Below are 21,019 nucleotides of genomic sequence, written 5' to 3'. Positions count from 1 at the left end.
CTTGAACCCGCTACCCCATGGTTTGGAAATCCCAAACTTTCAACATTAGTCTGCTTGGGATCCCATTTCCCATGCTTCCTTTTAAACTCACTAGGATTTCGTTTCTCCACCACCACCTACCTATGTTTACTGGAAAATATTTTGTACTATGCGAATTTATTTGAAAAAATGGTGAATTAAAAATGTATTGGAATGTAAACCAAAATAACATTGAATGATCTAGAAAATCTATTAGCCCAGCATCATCGAAGTTGAGAGAATGTTGAATTATCAGAGATTCATTGATTGACTTTGATTTTGCTCATCTTTGTTAACAACAATCTGCATTGAAGTTGATAACTTCATGCACAAATATCCCAGGAGGTCATTAAGTCAATGCCTCTGATTGTACGTAGACAAATCACTGTATTCCTATACCCTTATATGAAATTATACTGACCTGAACAAAAAATATTCATGTTAAATTAATTAATTGTTGAATATTTTAGTTTATCTGAAGTCCCAGCTGGAGCAGTATATCAGTAATCTTGAGCGAGTGCGCCTCATTCGAACAAATAAGAGGGAGGGACTGGTGCGTGCTCGTTTGATTGGTGCTACTTTCTCTACGGGAGATGTGCTCACATTTCTGGATTGCCACTGTGAGTGTGTCACTGGCTGGTTGGAGCCATTGCTGGAGAGGTATGTTTGTGCATTCTTGCATATGTATATTGTACATTTGAGATTGTTACCTATTGATTAAGGCTGAATGAAACACAGGCACAGTCAGCAGGAGTTACAGAAGCTTGAAGTCCCACATCACCATGTCCAGGAAAAGCTACTTTACTTCTGCCATTGTGTTCTTGATTCTGCTTGCAGGATCTTAACATATGTCAGCAATAGAGAACTACAGACCACCCTTGCACCTCCATTTGTACTATGGTCTTGCTCTTTCAATGATGTATGATTTAACTTCATGTCTAATTTGTATTTTGTGTGTTGTATACCTGTATGCCGGTGATGCTCCTTGAAGGATGTTTTTCATTGTACCTGCAGCTCATAATACTTGTGCACATGACAATAAATTAGATTTGACTTGACTCACATTGTAGGATTGTGTTGATGGATTTAAATCTTATTTCTGTAAATCTTTTTATTTTTAGGATTAGAGAGAATGAGACTGCAGTTGTATGTCCAGTTATCGATACCGTCGATTGGAACACTTTTGCATTTTACATGCAGACAGGTGAACCGATGATTGGTGGATTTGACTGGCGCCTTACTTTCCAGTGGCATGCTGTTCCTGGACGTGAAAGAAATCGAAGAAAGTCAAGAATAGACCCAATTAGGTCAGAGCTATAATATAACATTTTCTTAAAACATTTTAAATAAAAAGTGGATTGAAACAAATGAAATATAAACTGTTTGAATTTAGAAAGTGGCAGTTTGGAGTTTTATAATACAAAAGTCAATTATCACTGGAATAAAATCGTTAACTTAAATCATTGTTGATCTGGCTTTTTGTTTTTGGAAAATAAATGAAGTAATTAACAACATATAATTTAAAACTGTAGATGTTGCATGTGAAATGGGATGGAAATAAAGAGCTTATTTATATCCGACTCCCAACAGCTGCCTGTGGAAATTGTCATCAGTGATGCAAAGTAAAGCAGGGGAGCAAATGGAACTTGAGAGAACATGTTAAAGGAATGAACTTCATTTAGTATTTTATTTTGGTATAAAATCTTATGACCTGATTTAATATATGAATGCATACCCTATGATGTGTACTCTTTGTTATTGAGACATATTGGTTACTTTTCCATAGCCATTATTCACACTCCAATACGTTGTTCAACTGACGGCTGCTGCTGTTGGGTGAGATTAAATGGTGAATGTTAACAAGCTTTTTGGCTGTGAGTAATGTCACTGAGCAAAGTCCATCTCCATCACCATCAGAATAGCTAGATTAGGAGCAGAGTGATGAATTTCACTCAGTGAATTTGAAATGATTTATGGTGCCCCAGATGCTGCTCTAGTTAACCTCAGCTAACTTAGCACACACTGAGCGATTCAGTCAGAGCTCTTTTGGTCTCTTGTGTTGTAGGTACAGGTGAATATTGAGTGACACTGAATTGTATAATTTCAGAATAGTTAAAATCAAAATGCTTCCTCTTCTTCTCAGCTGTTTCATTAAAAGAAAAACAAAGATAAGTATGCACTCTCTAAAAATTCATGTCTTTCAGGTCTCCAACTATGGCTGGGGGTCTGTTTGCAGTTAGTAAAAAGTACTTTGAATACCTGGGCACCTATGACACAGGAATGGAAGTATGGGGAGGTGAGAACTTAGAACTATCTTTTAGGGTAAGTATTAAGCCTTACAATTTAATTAAAGTTGCGCATTTGATCCAACATTTACATTCTGGACCTTTTTTTGTTACCTTAGATATAGAGGTGCACCTGAAGGTGCATTGTTGGTTCCCTGTAAGCAGCAAACTAATTACTGACAGAGTCGTAGCATGCAAACTGGCCCTTACACCCACATCATCCTTGTTGACCAAGGTACTCATCTAGGTTCGTGCTGTTTGCCTGCTTTTGGCCCATAATCCCTCTAAACCTTTCTAATTACTTGCTGAATCATCTTTTAAATGATGTCATTGTACCTGTCTCAACCACTTCATTTGTGACTCATTCTATGAGTTCTTTCCTCTGTGTGAAGAAGATCACCTTCGGGTCCTTTTAAAATTTTCACCCTTTCTTCTTAAACCTATGCCCTCTAGTTTTTGATTTCCCTTCCCTGTGAAAACAATGAAGTGCTTTCATTCTATCTCTGCCCCAAGTGGCCTTGTACACCTCTGTAAGATCACCTCTTAGCCTCCTACGACTTGGGCAGTCTAGTCCTTGTAATATTCTTACATAAGAACATAAGAAATAGGAGCAGGAGTGGACCATCCGGCTCATCGAGCCTACCCAGCCATTCCATAAGATCATGGCTGATCTGTCCGTAAACTCAGCTCCATCTACCTGCCTTTTCCCCATAACCCTTAATTCCCCTACTATGTAAAAATTTATCTAGCTGTTTCTTAAATATATTTAGTGAAGAAGTCTCAACTGCTTCCCTGGGCAGAGAATTCCACAGATTCCCCACTCTCTGGTAAAAACAGTTTCTCCTCATCTCTTTCATAAATCTTCTCCCTTGAAACTTGAGGCAATGTCCCCTAGTCCTAGTCTCACCTACTGATGGAAACAACTTTCCTACTTCTATCTTATCTATGCCTTTCAAAATTTTGTATGATTCTATAAGATCTCCTCTCAGTCTTCTGAATTCCAGAGAGTACAGGTTTCCCCCGCCATCGGAAGGTAGAGCGTTCCTATGAAATGGTTCGTAAGCCGGAATGTGGTAAAGTGAAGAAGCAATTACCATTTATTTATATGGGAAAATTTTGTGAGTGTTTGCGGACCCAAAAATAACCTACCAAATCATGCCAAATAACACATAAAACCTAAAATAACAGTAACATATAGTAAAAGCACGAATGATATGAGAAATACACAGCTTATATAAAGTAGAAATACTTTTCCACAATCATTGCCTGAACTGCTCTCCGTAGCGAAAATCTCACGCAAGCGCCGTTGGCAAAAACACGGCGTCAGCGCTGTCCAGTAACCTTTAAGCTATGAAGCTGCCAAATCATACCAAATAACAAGTAAAAATACACAGCCGATATAAAGTAGAAATAAAGTATGTACAGTGTAGTATCACTTACTAGAATTGGGAAAGTGCAGAGCACACTGATGATGGTGTGTTAGACTGAGTCGTCAGAGTTTGGGTGGTACAGTGGCTCCTACCCTCTGGGCAGCGACCTGATACCGATCTGTGAAGCATGCAGCGGTAGCCGGGAGGCGCACAGCACATCTTTAAGAAAAAAGCTGAAATAAACAAGCTAATTAATTAGGTGCTGCCCGGCACGTAATTGTCGGCCCAGATCAGTGCCGATTGCCAATTGCATCGCCTCTGATCTGGGCCGACAATTACGTGTCGGGCGGCACCTAATTAATTAGTATGTTTATTTCGGCTTATTTCTTAAAGATGTGCTGTGTGTCTCCCAGCTACTGCTGCATTCTCCGCAAATCGGTATCTGTCTGTGGCCTGGGTGTTGGGGTGGTGGGACACTGGAGTGTCATCTCATCATCTGTTTCCATTAGAGCAGGCAGCTCATCTTCTCCTATGACTGCCTGCCTCGATGTCAAAGGTCAAGGCTCGTCGTCTGCTGTGGCTGATGTGGAAGGCTTGCTTGACTGCTGAGCCTCGCGCATTTTTCTATCATACAGTTCTTTGTAAGCACTCAAACCATCCTGCAAATATCCCCTAAACTGATGTACCCTTCCAAAATCAGAGTCGTACTTGATCATTATTCATTCGGTTTCGATTGATATCCTTTCCTCTTCCAATTGCATCAGCTTTTCATCTATCAGTTCTTGGTCATGGGATGACAAAACCTCTTCAACATCATCTTCGTCATCTTCCACAAGCCAAACTCACTTTGTCCTTACTTCGTTCACCACGATCAAAAAGCTTAATTATGTCTAGCTTTATGCTAAATGTAACACCCTTATGAGCTCTTTCAGGCTTTTCCGATACCATAGAACTCATCTTGCTAACAACTGCTCACAGGCACGAGTTTAAGCAATGCTGGCGAGAATGCAGTTCCAAATCTGGGGGAGAGCGGCTGCTCGGGGCGCGTGCTGATTTTTTTTGCGCGCTGCTTTTTCCGTAACGGTGAAAACACCTTCTGTTAGCGAAAACAGGGAACTAATGTAGGTCTTTCGTAACAGTGAGGTTTCGTAAAGCGTACGTTCAAAAAGTGTGGGACACCTGTATAGTCCCAGGCGACTCAATCTCTCCTCATAGGTTAATCCTTTCATCTCTGGAATCAACCTGGTGAACCTTCTGTGCACTGCCTCCAAAGCCAGTATATCCGTCCTCAAATATGGAGACCAGAATTGCACACAGTACTCCAGGTGTGGCCTTACCAGTACCCTGTATAGTTGCAGCATGACCTCCCTGCTCTTGAATTCAATCCCTCCAGCAATGAAGGCCAACATTCCATTTGCCTTCTTAATAACCTGTTGTACCTGCTAGCCAACTTTTGGTGATTCATGAACAAGCACTCCCAAGTCCCTCTGCACAACAGCATCTGCAATCTTTCACAATTTAAATATTAATCTGCTCTTCTATTATTCCTTCCAAAGTGGAATATCTCGCATTTACTGACGTGTATTCCATCTACCAGACCTTGGCACACTCACCTAATCTATCTATATCCCTCTGCAGACTCTCTACATCCTCTGTACAATTTTCTTTTCCACTCAGTTTAGTGTTATTGGCAAATTTTGCTATGCTACACTCAGTCCCCTCTTCCAAATCATCAATGTAAATGGTAAACAGCTGCGGGCCCAGCACCGACCCCTGCGGCACCCCACTGACCACTGACTGCCAACCAGAGAAACATACATTTATACCAACTCTCTGCCTTCTATTGGTTAACCAATCCACTATCCATGCCAATACACTTCCTCCGACTCCATGCATCCGTATCTTATTTATAAGTCTCTTGTGTGGCACCTTATCAAACGCCTTCTGGAAATCCAAGTATACAACATCCACCTGTTCCTCTCTATCCACTGCACTCATTATGTCCTCAAAGAAGTCCAGTAAGTTTATCAAACAGGACCTGCCCTTTCTGAATCCGTGCTGCGTCTGTCTAATGGAACCACTCCTTTCTAAGTGTTTCGCTATTTCTTCCTTAATGACAGCTTCAAGCATTTTCCCGACTACAGGTGTTAAGCTAACTGGCCTATAGTTGCCTGTCTTTTGCCTGTATCCTTTTTTAAAAAGTGGCATGACATTTGCTGTCTTCCAGTCTGCTGGGACCTGCCCAGAGTCCAGAGAATTTTGGTAAATGATTATCAACGCGTCTACTATAACCTCCACCAATTTCCTCAGCACCCTGGGATGCATCCCATCAGGACCAGAGAACTTATGTACCTTCAGACCCTCTAATTTGCTCATCACTATCTCTTTAGTGACAGTAATTTTATCGAGGTCCTTACCTCCCATTTCGTCCATAACATCATTCTTTGGCACATTAGATGTGTCCTCCACTGTGAAGACTGACACAAAATAGTCGTTCAATGCCTCAGCCATTTCCTTATCACCCAATATCAATTTCCCCTCCTCATCTTCCAAGGGACCTACGTTGACTTTAGCCATCCTCTTCTGCTTTATATATTTATAAAAACTTTTGCTGTTTTGATATTTTGTACTAATTTACTTTCATACTCTATCTTCCTTTTCCTTTTTTCTTGTTTAGTTGTTCTTTGTTGCCTTTTAAAGTATTCCCAATCCTCCAGTCTCCCACTACTCTTTGCGACTTTGTACATATGAGCTTTTAATTTGATACTATCTTTTATTTCCTTAGTTAGCCAAGGTTGGCTGTCCCCACACTTATGGTCCTTACTTTTGATTGGAATATACTTTTGTTGAGCACTGTGAAAAATTTCTTTGAAAGTATTCCACTGTTCCTCAACTGTCCTACCAAATACAGTAGCCTGTGCTTCCAGTCCACATTAGCCAACTCCTCCCTCATCCTGTTGTAGTCTCCCTTGTTCAAGCATAATACACTAGTTTTAGATCTAACTAGTTCATCCTCCATCTGTATACGAAATTCAATCATACTGTGATCACTCTTTTGAAGAGGATCCCTGACTACAAGATTGTTAATCTTACCTGTCTCATTGCACCGGACTAGATCTAATATAGCATTTTCCCCTGTAGGTTCACTGACATGCTGCACAAGAAAGCCATCACGAATGCATTCTATGAAGTCCTCCTCAAGACTTCCTTGACCAACCTGGTTCACCCAATCTATGTGGAAGTTAAAATCCCCCATGACAACTGCTGTTCCGTTCTTACAAGCCTTAGTTATTTCTTGGTTAATTGCCTCTGCCACTGCAATGTTTTTATTTAGTGGCCTAAAGACAACTCCCACCAGTAATTTTTTCCCTTTACTATTCTTAATGTCTACCCATTCTTGTACACCTTTTCATTCTTTCCAGTTTAGTGACATTTTTCCTACAGAAATCTGTACTCAGTACTTGAAGTGCAGCCTCACCAATGTCTCATACATCTGCAACGTAACATCCCAAGTCCTATACTCAGTGCCCAGACTGATGACGGCCACCATAAGATATAGGAGCAGTATTAGGCCATATGGCTGATCGAGTCTGCTCCACCTTTCCATCACAGCTGGCTCATTGTCCCTTTCAACCCATAATCTTGCTTTCTCCTTGTAATCTTTGACATCCTGGCTAATCAAGAACTTATCAACCTCCACTTTAAATATACCCAATGACTTGGCCTCCACAGCTGTCTGTGGCAATCAGTTCCACAGATTCACCACCCTGTGGCTAAAGAAATTCCTCCTCATCTCTGTTCTAAATGGATATCCCTCTAATCTGAGGCTGTGCCCTCTGGTCCTAGACTCCTTCACTGCAGGAAACATCCTCTCCATATCCACCCTATCGAGGCCTTTAAATATCTGATAGGTTTCAATGAGATCTCCCTCTCCCCCCCCCCCATTCTTCTAAACTCCAGTGAGTACAGCCACAAAGCCATCAAATGTTCTCATAATGTTAACCCTTTCATTTCAGGAATCATTCTCATGAACCCCTCTGATAACTCCCCAATATCAGCACATCTTTTTTTAGATAAGGGGCCCAAAACTGCTCACAGTACTCCAAATGCTGTTTGACCAATGCTTTAAGAAGCCTCAGCATTACTTCCTTCCTTTTGTGTTCTAGTCCTTTCAAAATGAATGCTAACGTTGCATTTGTCTTCCTTACCGCTGACTCAACCTGCAAGTTAACCCTTAGGGAATCCTGCACAAGGTCTCCCAAGTCCCTTTGCACCTCTGATTTTTGAATTTTCTCCTTCCTTAGAACTTTATTACACCTTTATTCCTTCTACCAAAGTGCATGACCATACACTTCTTTGCCTGTTCTTCTAATGAGCCTAAATCCTCTGCGGACTTTCTGCTTTTTCAATACTACCTGCCCCTTCACCTTGTCCATAAACTTAGTCACAAGCCATTAATTTCATCATTAATCATTGACATATAGCCCCCTGTATTTCCACTCTTTGCTTCTTGCCTGTCAAGCAATCTTCTATCTATGCTAATATCTTTCCTGGGCTCCTACCTTGTTAAGCAACTTCATGTACAGCTCCTTGTCAAAGGTCTTCTGAAAGTACGAGTAAACAACATGCACTGATTTTTCTTTGTCCACCCTGTCAGTTATTTCCTCAAAGAATCCCAATGGATTTGGCAGGCAAGATTTTCCCTTCAGGAAACCATACTGACTTTCTATTTTATCATGTGCTATCAAGTTTCTGAAACCTCATCCTTAATAATGGACTCCAATATCTTCCCAACCACTGAAGTTAGACTAACTGTCCTAAAATTTCCTTTCTTCGGGCCTCCATCATTTCTTAAAGACTGGAGTGCTATTTACAATTTTCCAGTCTTCTGGAACCATTCCAGAATCTTGGGATTCTTGAAAGGTCGTCACTAAAACCTCCACAATCTTTTCAGCCACCTCTTGCAGAACACTGGGGTGTAGTTGATCTGGTCCAGGTGACATCTATCTTCAGGGTTTTCAGCTTCCCAAGCACCTTCTCCAATGAGGCTCACTTCTACCCCTTGACGCTCTCAAATTTCTGGCATAATGCTAGGGTATACCACAATGAAGACGGACTGAAAATACTGACTAAGTTTGTCTGCCTCTTCTATGTCCCCCATTACCAACTCTCCAGTGTCAATTTCTAGTAGTCCAATATTCACTCTCACCTCTCTTTCACTTTAATATTTGAAAATATTTATTGTATCCTCTTTTATATTAGCTTTCCTTTGCATTTGGTAGCTTTTCTCTGCTTATGTTTTTTTATTTGCCTTCTGTTCATTTTTAGAAGCTTCCTAATCTAATGTCCAATTGATTTTTGCTACATTGTATGTCTTTTGTTTTTATTCTATTTTTGACTCCCTTGTCAGCCACAGTTGCCTTATTCTCCCTTTAGAGTACTTCTTCATCTTTAGGATTTACATTATCTATCCTGTGCCTTCTGAGTTGCTCTCAGAAACTCCAGCCATTGCTGTCCCGATGTCATCCTTGCTTTTATTTCCTTTAATTCAACTTTGGCCAGCTCCTCTTGCGCATGTCTCTGCAATTCCCTTTACTTCACTATAATACTGATACATCTGACTTTAGCTTCTCCTTCTCAAACTGCAGGGTGAATTCTATCATATTATGATCACTGCCTCCCTAAAGGATTTCTTTACCTTAAGCTTCCTAATCAAATCTGTTCATTACAGAACACCCAATCCAGTATTGTCTTTCCTCTACTTGGTTCAAACACAAGTTTTCCTTAGAAAGCCATTTCATAGGCATTCTACAAATTCCCTCTCTTAGGAGCCAGCACCAACCTGATTTTCCAAATCTACCTGCGTGTTTAAATTCCCATGATTATTGCAACATTGCCCTTTTGACATGCATTTTCTACCACCCATTGTAATTTATATTCCACGTCTTGGCTACTATTTGGAAGCCTGTATATAACTGCCATCAGGGTCTTTTTACCCTTGTAGTTTCTTAACTCTACCAACAAGGATTCTAGGTCTTCTGATCCGATATTACCTCTTTCTAAGAATTTGATTTCAATTTTTCCCAACAGAGTTACCTCACCCCATCTGCCTACCTGTTTGTCCTTTCAGTACAATGTGTATCCTTGGACATTAAGTTCCCAGCTGTGATCTTTTATCAGCCACAGTTCAGTGTTGTCCACAACATCATACTTTCCAATCTCTATCTTTGTTACAAGATCATCTGTCTTATTCCGTCTACTGTGTGCACTCAAGTATAACACGTTCAGACCTGTGTTTAGCATCCCTTTCGATATTGCCTCCATGTTATGCTTCAGTCCATCCCACAGACTGCAGTTTTTCCCTCATCTGTCTGTCCTTCCTCACTACACACTCCATCTGCTTACATACCAACTGCCCCATCCTCAGCCCTATCATTCTGGTTCTGATCTCCTGCCAAATTAATGTAAACCCTCCCCAAAAGCACTAGGAAACCTACCTCCAAGGATGTTGATCCCCCTCGAGTTCAATGTAATCCATCCTTTTTTTTTCCCTTCCTGTTTTTTTAGCTTTCCATCTAACTTCCTATATTCTCTCTTCAGGACTTCATTTCTTTTCCTACTTATGGCATTGGTACCCATATGTACCACAACCTCTGGCTGCTCAGCCCCTCCCTTTAGAATGCTGTGAATCTGATTCTAGAAATCCCTGACCCTCCCCAGTTCTCTGCAATCGCCCCCCAACAGACAAGTCCTGACAAGCCTGTTTGGCTTTCAAAACTGGCATGCAAACTCCACAGAGGATTGTCTCCAACTTATGCCAAATTCTTCCTTCTGCATACTGTCTGCCTATGATTCAGTTAGAGTGAAATTTAAGTTTATGTAGCGCACATGAGTATATCAATATCTTGTCTTATTGATTGTTCTCATGTTGTAGAAACATAAGGCAAAGAAACAGGCCTTTAGGCCCACCTTAAATATTCTGTTCACTCATTTTACCTCCATCCCATTGAACGCTATTAGCAGATTTGCAATGCAATTATATTTCCCTACAGAATTATGTTTGCTTGTGATCCACAACTTTTGTAGATGAGTAACAATGAGGACTGAAACTTATTACTGTTGTGTTTGACTGAAGCTTTCCGCCTTAAATGTAATTATCCACTGCTAGTATAATGCAAGTCTTTACTGTAACAATATAAAATGTCTTCAATTTGAAATGTCAACTCTGATTATCATCTCATCTGTGCGGTATAACTCTCTGACTCAGTGAAATAAATCGTATTTGCTGAATATCAGTATTTTCTGTTTTTGTCTCAAGTTCCCACCATCTGCAGTTTGTTTTATTTTTCACTGTTAAGGTGTACCCTGTTGCTGTGCTGGAGCCTTCTGCTATTATTGCCAATAACTGATCTTGTTCCATCAAAAATACTTCTTTCTTGTCCCTATGGTATCCCAACAGGATATAATACCCATGTTTTTAAGTACAGTCGGCCCTCCTTATCCGTGAGTTACGCATGCGTGAATTCAACCAACCGCGAATGGAGAAAACCCAGAAGTGCTCTTCCAGCACTTGTTGTTTGAACATGAATAGACTTTTTTTTCTTGTCATTATTCCCTAAACAATGCAGTATAACAACTATTTTTCATAGCATTTACATTGTATTAGGTATTGTAAGTGATCTAGAGGTGATTTAAAGTATACGGGAGGATGTGCGTAGGTTATCGTGGATCGGGACCAAAAAAACCGGAAGTTCTCTTACTAAGTAAGTCGGAACAGGTACATCCGGTATTATTTAGTGTCAGTTAGTCAAATGTTTGTCTTAGTATATAGTATATATTATACCTTTCTATGCATGTAAAACACTTAAGAAACGTATGTTTCAGCGCCGGGCTTGGGAACGGAAGTTCCCAAGTTCGATCCAGTGACAGAGCGCTCCCGAGCGCATTCTCCATCCGTGCCGGGTTGATGTGGAGGATCAAAAACCCAAAACCCCAAAACCCAATAATTAAACCACTGTGTTGCTTAGTAATAATTGTAGCTTTCATCGGGGCAGGACCTTTCTCACTTTATCCTTTAAAATTTTTCCAATCGTTGACCGACTGTAGCCTAACACTTTTCCAATGACCGATGGCATTTCACCTCTTTCTGATCACTATATTATTTCCACTTTATTCTAAATCATGATCGTGATTAATTTCGTGAACAGAAACGCTGCGGATTCAGAGCTCCACCGCCTAATGTCCACCGCACTGAGACAGGTTAAATAAGGTCCAGCGTTCCGCTGGGTCCTAAGGTCCTCTACATTTAGACAGGTTGAATAAGGGACTTGAGCATCCGCGTTTTTTGGTATCCGTGAGGGGTCCCAGAACCAATCCCTCACGGATAAGGAAGGCCGACTGTACTTCCTTAGTGATTTTGCAGTTCCTTGAACTAACTCTCTTCTGATCTCCTTGTACTTTACCCTCATAACCTGTGGGAATGGGACAGATCAGAGTGCTATATTAGGATCTTACATAATGGCTTCATTTGATGCAACAAAGATTAAATTCTATCCAGATATGTGGACACCCTTTATTCTATCCTCCTGTGGCCTTCTCTCTTCTACTTGTGTGTGTTTTACCATTCACGCCTTTTAGTCACTTACAGTTCCACTTATTTCTGCGTCTTCCTCTGGAAGAAGTTCTTTCCCCAGCATATTACAAACTCCACGTCTATTCTTTGGCCCATTGTTTGTTGCTGCAACTGTTTCTGCAGTTTTGATCTGGTGAAACTTTAACTTCCACTCCATGTTTGCTATCTGGGTTTGACTCCAGATACCTTTAGATTTATTGCATGTACTTTGGACTGGCTACACCCAGATCATCAGTGAGTTATGGTATGGAGGGGATCAATATAATTATTGATTCAGTTTTATTGTGTTATCATCTGGATCCATGTGTATGCTTCAGTTTTCCCTCTTCTCATTCTCGGCTTCCTTTCATCGCCTACCCGGATATGGTAATCTCCGAATTCTTGTATTGCTGCCATTGTAAAACTACAATCCAAGATGATCAATTATAAAGCAGGATGAAATACAATAATATACTAAGACATCAAGTAGTTATACTAGTGCAAATTCAGGGAATTTGTATTTTGCACTTTGGCATGGGGTTTTAACAAAGAGCTAGTACTTTGCTAAATTGATTTTTTTAGCAAAATTAACATCACGGACTTGGCAGGATGAAGGGCCTGTTTTCTGCTCTGACTGTATAGAAGTCATAAGGAAATTCTAGACATAGAGAGAATTAAACCTTGTAACTGTTTTGAGCATCCTGGGATTCAGAGAAGTCAAGAAATTTGTGTGTTGTCCATAACTGGTTGCTTGGGTTTAATGGGGCGCTCTGATAACCAAGGCTTGAGCCTAAGCTGAGTGTTAATGGAACAGTTTTCACAACATGACGTAATTCAACTCCACCGTTTCTGGCTCTGATTTTTGGAACATCCCCGCTTGCTTAAACTTGTTTTACCCTTGGCTGCCTAGCTCAGGAATTTTCACTGAAACATTCCTTTATCCCTAACAGCTTTTTAAAAATTATATTTTAAGGCCCTAAAATGGCCTTAAGATGGTGTTATCATTTTTTAATAACTATAAATATTATCAAAAGACTGACAAGCACAATGGGTTGAATGGTCTTCATTCCATAGTTTGATTGCGAGTACCTTGCTAATGATAAATTCTGTGTTAATTTGTTTTAAATTGTTTCAAAGGTTTGGCAATGTAAAGGCTCCTTGGAAATCCATCCCTGCTCCCATGTCGGGCATGTTTTTCCAAAGCGTGCTCCATACGCACGACCAAATTTCCTCCAGAATACTGTTCGAGCAGCTGAGGTGTGGATGGATGAATACAAAGTACATTTTTATTACCGAAATCCTCCTGCAAGAAAGGTAATGAACTGTGAGGTGCCAGTATTTGTGATCACCTACTTATTTCACAATGGATCTTCATTATCTGACAAAGTGGAGTTATTCCCCACAATGGATCATGGAGCCATTAATGATAATTGGTGCAATCGATAGGGGAACGGAGACCTATAATGAAACCAAGGTCAAGGAAACTGGAAAAGCTAGTAACTAAGGCACTATAGTATTCAAAAAGGTTGTTCTATATAAGCAAAATGCCAGATAATTTGGATGGAAAATGAAGGTTAAATTTCTGTTTAAATTATATTTAGTTTGTCATTTATAGATTATCATGTCAGACTCCAGCTTTAGCACTGGCTGTTTTAAAGAATGAAGCAGGAGAAGTTAATCTGTATGAGATTTAGAACTGTTTGCTACAAACGTTTTTCTTTCATTGCAGGAAAAATATGGGGATATTTCTGAAAGAAAACTCCTCCGAGATCGTTTGCAGTGCAACAGTTTCAACTGGTATTTGAAGACAGTATACCCAGAATTGCATGTACCAGAGGATCGTCCCAACTGGCATGGAGCGGTAAACAGAAGCATAATTATTATTTCTGTTCAATCCATTTCTGTTGGTTAAGCCGCTCTTTGGCTCCTGTGTTTTAGGTGGAAGGTTTTTTTAAAAGCTGTTTAGAAAGGCAAGGAGCTAGAAATAATGGTTAACTTATTCAGAGATTTGAGGACAAACTGAAAAGCCTCTTCTGCTATAAAAAGAGGATGCATTTGTGAAATGATTGAGGCTTGGACCTTAAGACATAGCGCTTGAGTTGGTCCATTCAGCTCATTAAATCTACTCTGCCATTTGGTCATGGCTGATTTATTTTCCCTCTCATCCCTATTCTGCCTTACCCATGCAACCTTTAAACACACTTAGGAACAAGAATGATCAACCTCCACTTTTAATATACTCAATGACTTAGCCTCTACAGATTCATCACCCTCTGACTTAAAAAAAAGGCCTCTTCATCTCTGTTCTAAAGGGATGGCCTTTTATTCAGAGGTGCTATCCTCTGGTTCTAGACTCATTATTGCAAAGATTCTCTCCATATCCAACCACTCAAGGCCTTTCAATATTCAGTAAGTTTCAATGAGATTACCCCTCACTCTTTTAAAGTCCAGCGAGTACAAGCCCAGAACCATCAAATGCTCCTCATAAGTTAACCCTTACATTCCCAGGATCATTCTCATAAGCTTCCTTTGGACCCTCTCCAATGCCAAACATTGTTTCTTTGATATGGGGCTCATAACTGCTCACGATACACCAAATGGCAGACCAATGGCAGATAAAGCCTCAGTACTACATCCTTGTTTTTATCTTCTAGTCCTCTCGCAATAAGTGCTAACACTGTATTTGCCTTCCTTACTACCAACTCAACCTGCAAGATAACCTTCAAGAAGTCTTGCACTAAGACTCCCAGGTCCCTTTGCACCTCAGTTTCTGAATTTTCTCCGGATTTAGACAATAATCTAAGCCTTTAACCCCTGTAGCAAAGTGCATGACAATACACTTCCCTACGCTATGTTCCACCTACCACTTCTTTGCCCATTCTCCACACTTGTCTGAGCCCTTCTACAGACACCCTGCTTCCTCGACACTACCTGCCCTCCACGTATCATCGTATTGTCAGCAAGATGATGAGAAAGCCATCAATTCCATCATCCAGATCATTAACATACAACGTGAAAAGTAGCAGACCCAATTCCATACCTGTGGCACACCGCTAGTCATCAGCAGCGATTCAGAAAAGGCCCCCTTTACTCCCACTCTTCGCCTTCTGCTTGTCAGTCAATCTTCTGTCTATGCTAGTACCGTTCCTGTAATACCAGGAGTTCTTGTTTATCAGCCTCATGTATGGCACCTTGTCAACGGCCTTTTGTAAGTCCAAGTAAACAATATTTATTGACTCTCCTTTGTCGATCTTGCCTTTTACTTTCTCGAAGAATGCCACAGACTTGTCAAGCTAGTTTTCCCCTTAAGGAAACTATGCTGACTTCAGCCTATTTTGTTATGTGCCTACAAGTACCTCCGAAACCTCTTCCTTTGTAATAGACTCTAACATCTTGCCAACCACTGAAGTCAAGCTATAACTTCCTGACTTTTGCCTCCTCTCTTCTTTAAGAATGGAGTGTCATTTGTGATTTTTTTTTCAGTCATCCAGAATCTAGTGATTCTTGGAAGGTCACCACTAAAGTCTCCACAATATATTCAGCTACCTCTTTCAGAACCCTGGTGTGTTGTCCATCTGATGCAGGTGATTTAGAACTTTCAGCTTCTCCTCCTTAGTAATAGTGACTACACTCACTTCTGTCCCCTGACACTTTGAATTTCTGGTGCGTTGCAGATGCCTTCCCCAGTGAACTCTGATGCGAAGCACAAACACCTTTGCTTTGACCCCAATTACTATCCCACTGGTGTCGTGTTCCAGTGATCCAATATTCACTCTCGCCTCTCTTTTACGCTTTATATATCTGAATAAACATTTGGTAATCTCTTTTATATTATCAATTAGCTTACCTTCATATATCATTGTTCCTCTCCTTATTGCTTGTTTGGTTGTCTGTTATTGTTTTTTAAAAGCTCTAGCTTCTCATTAATTTTTGCTGTATTATTATACCTTTTTGCTTTTATGCAGTATTTGATTTCCCTTGACTTGGAAGAATTATTTAATCTGCAAGTATAACAACACACAACAGAGTTTCCATTGGCGCAAAACTAGAACATTCTAACATATTTTATGCTATTGTTTGTCTCCTATGAGTCACCAAATCTAATCTTACTTTCTCATTCTCTTCCCACAGTCTTTTTAATGTTCCCCCTACTATGTTAAGCTCCACCAGGCCGCTCAGTAATGGAATATTTGAGCCCAGCTGAAGTTCTGATTCAAACTGTCTCCACAAGAAAGTATTCCTCTGTGTCCATAATGTTGCCCAACTCATTCTGTCTCAGCTCCTATGTTGCAGAAATCGTTATTAGTGACTCTAGTGTTTGCTCCCTTTATTAAGCTTATGCAGATACTGGAAATATTTAAGTCATAGAGCATAGCATCACAGAAACAGGTCCTTCAGTCCATCTAGTCATGCTGACCTAATCTTTTGCCTAGTCCTGACATACTGCACACAGACCATATCTTTCAAACCCTCCCATTCTTGTACCTATCCAAACTTCTTTTAAATGTTACAATTGAACTTGCATGTATGACTTCCACTGGCATCCTGTTCCACACTCGCACCACCCTCTGATTGAAGAAGTTTCCTTGAAATTAATTATTAAATCTTTGATACCTTTAAAGTATTCTCCTCCTAAATATTTAAAAATACAGTTCAAATTCAGGGAATTTGTCTTCTGGGCATGTGTTTCAGTGTCTGTAACTCAGGAGTGGTGCAATTTTAGGGAAAAGTATTTTCAGAGTGTGTTTGCTACAAGTATAATTCTCCCTTACAATGGGTTGATGGAATTGTTTGACGGGCCAGATAGTCTCCTCCTGTGTCGTAAGGAGATCCGAAAATGCAATATTATTCTGTACTCAAGGTCACAGAGGAGAAATCGGCCGGGTATTCATTTTCAGAATCTGAAATTTCAGAGGAACAAAACAATTGAGTGGCATCCAATCCAATTGCATAGATTTTAAGTGCAAAGTAACATTTGATAACCACTAGTGAAGTAGAAGTGAAAATACCACAACAGTTTTATTTTTAGCATAAGGACAGGCTACTTAATTTGATCCTTTAGTGTTTACTTCAATAACTGATGGAAATATAAAACATGCCATTTTGGGAATAGATATGATGCCCTCCTTCTTCAAAAAATAGGCCTTCCTTTCCTCCACATTTGCTGCCCTCATCCACATCTCCTCCATTTCCTGTCCTCGCTCCACCTTCCTGGTAAAATTCTTGTCCTTACCTACCCCCACATGAACCTCTGCATCCAGCACATCATTCTCTGCAACTTGTGTCATCTTCAACCAAACACATCTTTAGCTCACCCCCCCCCACCACCACCACTCTCTGCTTTCCACAGGATCACTCTCTCTAAGATTCACTTGTACTTTCATTCTTCCCCACTGATTTCCCTTCTGGCACTTTATCCATGCACCTGCCCATTCACCTCCTCCCTCAATACTAATGAGGGCTCCAAACAAATCTTCCAGGTGAGGCAGTACTTCATCTGTGAGTCCTTAAGGGTCAACTACTGTATCCGGCGCTTCTGGCGTGGACTTCTCTACATTTATGAGACCCGACGCAGATTGGGGGACCGCTTTTGTCGAGCACCTTCACTCCATCTGCAACAAGCAGTGTGGCCAACTATTTTAATTCCAAACTCCAATCCCACACTAACATGTCAGTCCATGGTCTCCTCTACTGCCACGTGAAAACTACTCTCAGACTGGAGGAACAACACCTCATTCTGACTAGTTAGCCTCCAATCTGATGGCAAGAGCATTGATTCTTCTGACCTCTGGTAATTTTTACCTTCCCTCCCTCCCCTTGAATTCCCCACCCTGACTCTCCTCTTACCTATTCTCTACTCCTTACCTGCCTGTCACCTCCCCCTAATGCCCCTCCTCTTTCCTTTTCTCCCATGGTGCATTCTATCCAATTGGATGCTGCCTTCTTCAGCCTTTTACCTTTTCCACCTGTCACCTCCCAGCTTCTCACTTCAATCCCCTCTCCCACCCACCTACCTGGCTTCACCTGTCACCTTCTGGCTTGTACTCCTTCCCCTCCCTCCACCTTCTTATTCTGCCGCCTTCTTCGTTTCTTTCCAGTCCCGATGAAGGGTCATAGCCCAAAATGTCAAGTGTTTATTCCCCTCCATAGATAGTTCCTCCAGCATGGATTATGTGTTGCTTACAATAGCTTTCTTTATCTGACAGTTTTTAATAATGTGGCACTATTCTCAGATCCGCTCAGAAGGGGTTCATTCTGAATGCCTGGATTACAATGCGCCAGATCATAGTCCTACAGGAGCTCACCTGTCTTTGTTTGGATGCCATGGTCAAGGAGGTAATCAGGTAGTTATTCAGATCTTGGTTCTCCCTCATAGTGCAATGAGATACACACTCAGTCGTCGCGTTGTTAGGTAGAGGAGTGGAACCCGGTGCGGTCTGCGGCTCCTGCTGTAGCACAGCTACTGCAGGTTCATTCAGCTGTGCATTCTGAGCAGCTCTCTGCAAACCACTGTCGTAACACATGGTTACTGTCACTCTCTTGTCAGCTTGAACCGATTTGGCCATTCTCCTCTGACCTTTTTAATTAATAAGCCGTTTGCATCCCCAGAAGTGCCACTCACTGGTATTGTTTTTTGTACCATTCTCTGTAAGTTCTAGAGACTGCTGTACGTGAAAACCCCAGTATCAACTCAAACCACTCCTTCTGGCACCAAAAATCATTCCATGGTCAAGGTCACTTAGAATACATTTCTTTCTGATGTTTGGTCTGAACTTCTTGACTGTGTCTGCATGTTTTTATGCATTGAGTTGCTGCCCACATGATTGGCTGATTAGATATGCATTAACGAGCTCGTGTACCTAACATAGTGGCCACTGGGTATGTATTTTATAAAATGTCTTACATGTGTTAAATGCAAAGGTTTGTGGTCTTTCACCAGTAAATATTATCATGCCCAATGTAAGACAACAATGGGTTAATTTTTATTGAAGAGGTAATATTGCCAGGTGCAGAAAATCAATAAACATCGATGTAAATTTGGGGTTCCTACTACAGAGCAAGGAATGAGGAATTGTTAATGAACTGTTGATTATATTCAGCTTAGCTCTTTAAAAATGTCATCATCAATTACCTCGACTGCTATTTTGTATTATGAACAGACCAGTAATACGTTGTACTGAGATTTCCCTTGTAGTTATGGTTATGTACATGTGATCCCTATGAATTTAGCTGTTATTCCTGAGTAAGGTTTTGAAGGTAATAGGCACATTCAGTTTGCAAATTATTGCAAGTATTTTTTTCTATACCTCTGTCAGGTATGACACCCAGCTGCCTTTTAATATAGCACCCTCTCGGATGTTTCAAGTTTGAGTTTAATTGTTATTTAAGCATGCATGTAAAGACAGGCAAATAAAACAATGTTCTTCTGGGGCTGAGGTGCAAAACACTGTACTAACAGTCATACACAGAGCAAGGCACGTGTAGCGCATATAATCATGATAGCAGTAAAAGATCTAGTCACACAAAAAAATTCGCCCAAGTGATGGCGTGCAGATTGGTGATGCATGGGATGTTGTCCTGGAGCCACATTTCTACAAGAACAAGCCTGCAGCAGTTCTTCATCATGCACTAGCGCAGCTGCAGTTAAACATAATCCAGCTTGTCTTCTACCGAGCAAACACTGGAGGGCAGCACTGATGGAAGCGGCCAGCCCCGAACCTAATCACGTCATACTACCCCTGACATCTCCACCCCTGGGTGGCTGCAACAGCTGTTCTGCATCAAATTTAATATTCTCAGATATATTTAAAGTGCAGCTGCTGTTGTGATATAATAAATACACCAAGAATATTCTCATGGCAAGCTCCCACAGCCAGCAGTGTCAAAATGAGCAAATATTGTTTATTATTGTTGATTAAAGGAGAAATATTTGCCAGGGAATTTGTTGATAACTGCATCCAGCACATCTGCCCCCACTCTGTCTCTTCTTCAAAATGGTAACTTGGGATCTTTTATCTGAGTGGCAGATATAGCCGTGCTTTAACATTCTAAGTGAAAGTGGCATGCTGACATGTCACCCGTAAGGTTTGTCTTTGAGTAGCTGAGCAGGAATGAATCCAAAACCTCATTACTTGAGTGAGGCTGCTACCAAATAAGTCGCCTCTGACATTCAAATCCAGAATTAAAGGATAAAAGCTAGAGTTTCTGATCAATTAGTTTCACCAGCTTAATATCCAGTCTACACCTGATCATAATGTGCAAAATGACATTGATAGCTTTTCAAATGAGTAGATTTTGTTTTTTTTTTGTGTGGTGATCTGAAATATAATTTGTGACTTTTTCTTCAGTGGTATCTCAAGTTTCAGTTGGCAAAGTTTCTTGTTTTGCACCTGCTGCTTGGGAGCTCCTCCTGATGACCCACCTGCAAAGTTAATTGAATTTTTATAATCACAGTGTTACACATCATTAAAAGCATGGGAGGACTAATGATTTTGCCAGTGGTTAGGTAGCTGATATTCAGTTATGAAGCATGAGGGAATCTTGCCAACAAGAACTGTGCTTGTAATCAGATTTACCATGAAATTGGCAAGATTATTTTGTAAACTGATTTGAAAAGGGAGCAGTTCATCTGGAATATGTGCAGTCCTGGACAGGTTCATGGATGGAAAAGGTTTGGAGGGGTGTGGGTGACTAGCTCGGATAGATATCTTGGTTGGTATTAATTAACACATCTG

The 21,019-nt window shown here is 40.7% G+C and overlaps 1 protein-coding gene across 3 annotated transcripts in view; it reads left to right on the top strand.

Moving 5' to 3' along the window:
- The window catches only part of poc1bl (POC1 centriolar protein homolog B (Chlamydomonas), like), a 48,731-nt gene that overhangs the window by 21,433 nt on the left and 6,279 nt on the right, over positions 1-21,019 (top strand). For all 3 annotated transcript variants that reach the window (XM_063043850.1, XM_063043849.1, XM_063043851.1), the window contains 6 exons: positions 489-678; positions 1,140-1,325; positions 2,223-2,340; positions 13,422-13,598; positions 14,014-14,145; positions 18,518-18,628. In XM_063043850.1, the coding sequence (XP_062899920.1) occupies positions 489-678; positions 1,140-1,325; positions 2,223-2,340; positions 13,422-13,598; positions 14,014-14,145; positions 18,518-18,628 (914 nt within the window). The remainder of the gene's footprint in view (positions 1-488; positions 679-1,139; positions 1,326-2,222; positions 2,341-13,421; positions 13,599-14,013; positions 14,146-18,517; positions 18,629-21,019) is intronic.

Source organism: Mobula hypostoma, chromosome 3, assembly GCF_963921235.1.
Source record: "Mobula hypostoma chromosome 3, sMobHyp1.1, whole genome shotgun sequence".
In the NCBI taxonomy this organism is placed as follows: Eukaryota; Metazoa; Chordata; class Chondrichthyes; order Myliobatiformes; family Myliobatidae; genus Mobula; species Mobula hypostoma.
The sequence above is the reverse complement of the archived record's forward strand: the minus strand, read 5'-3'. Positions and strand labels throughout refer to the sequence as shown.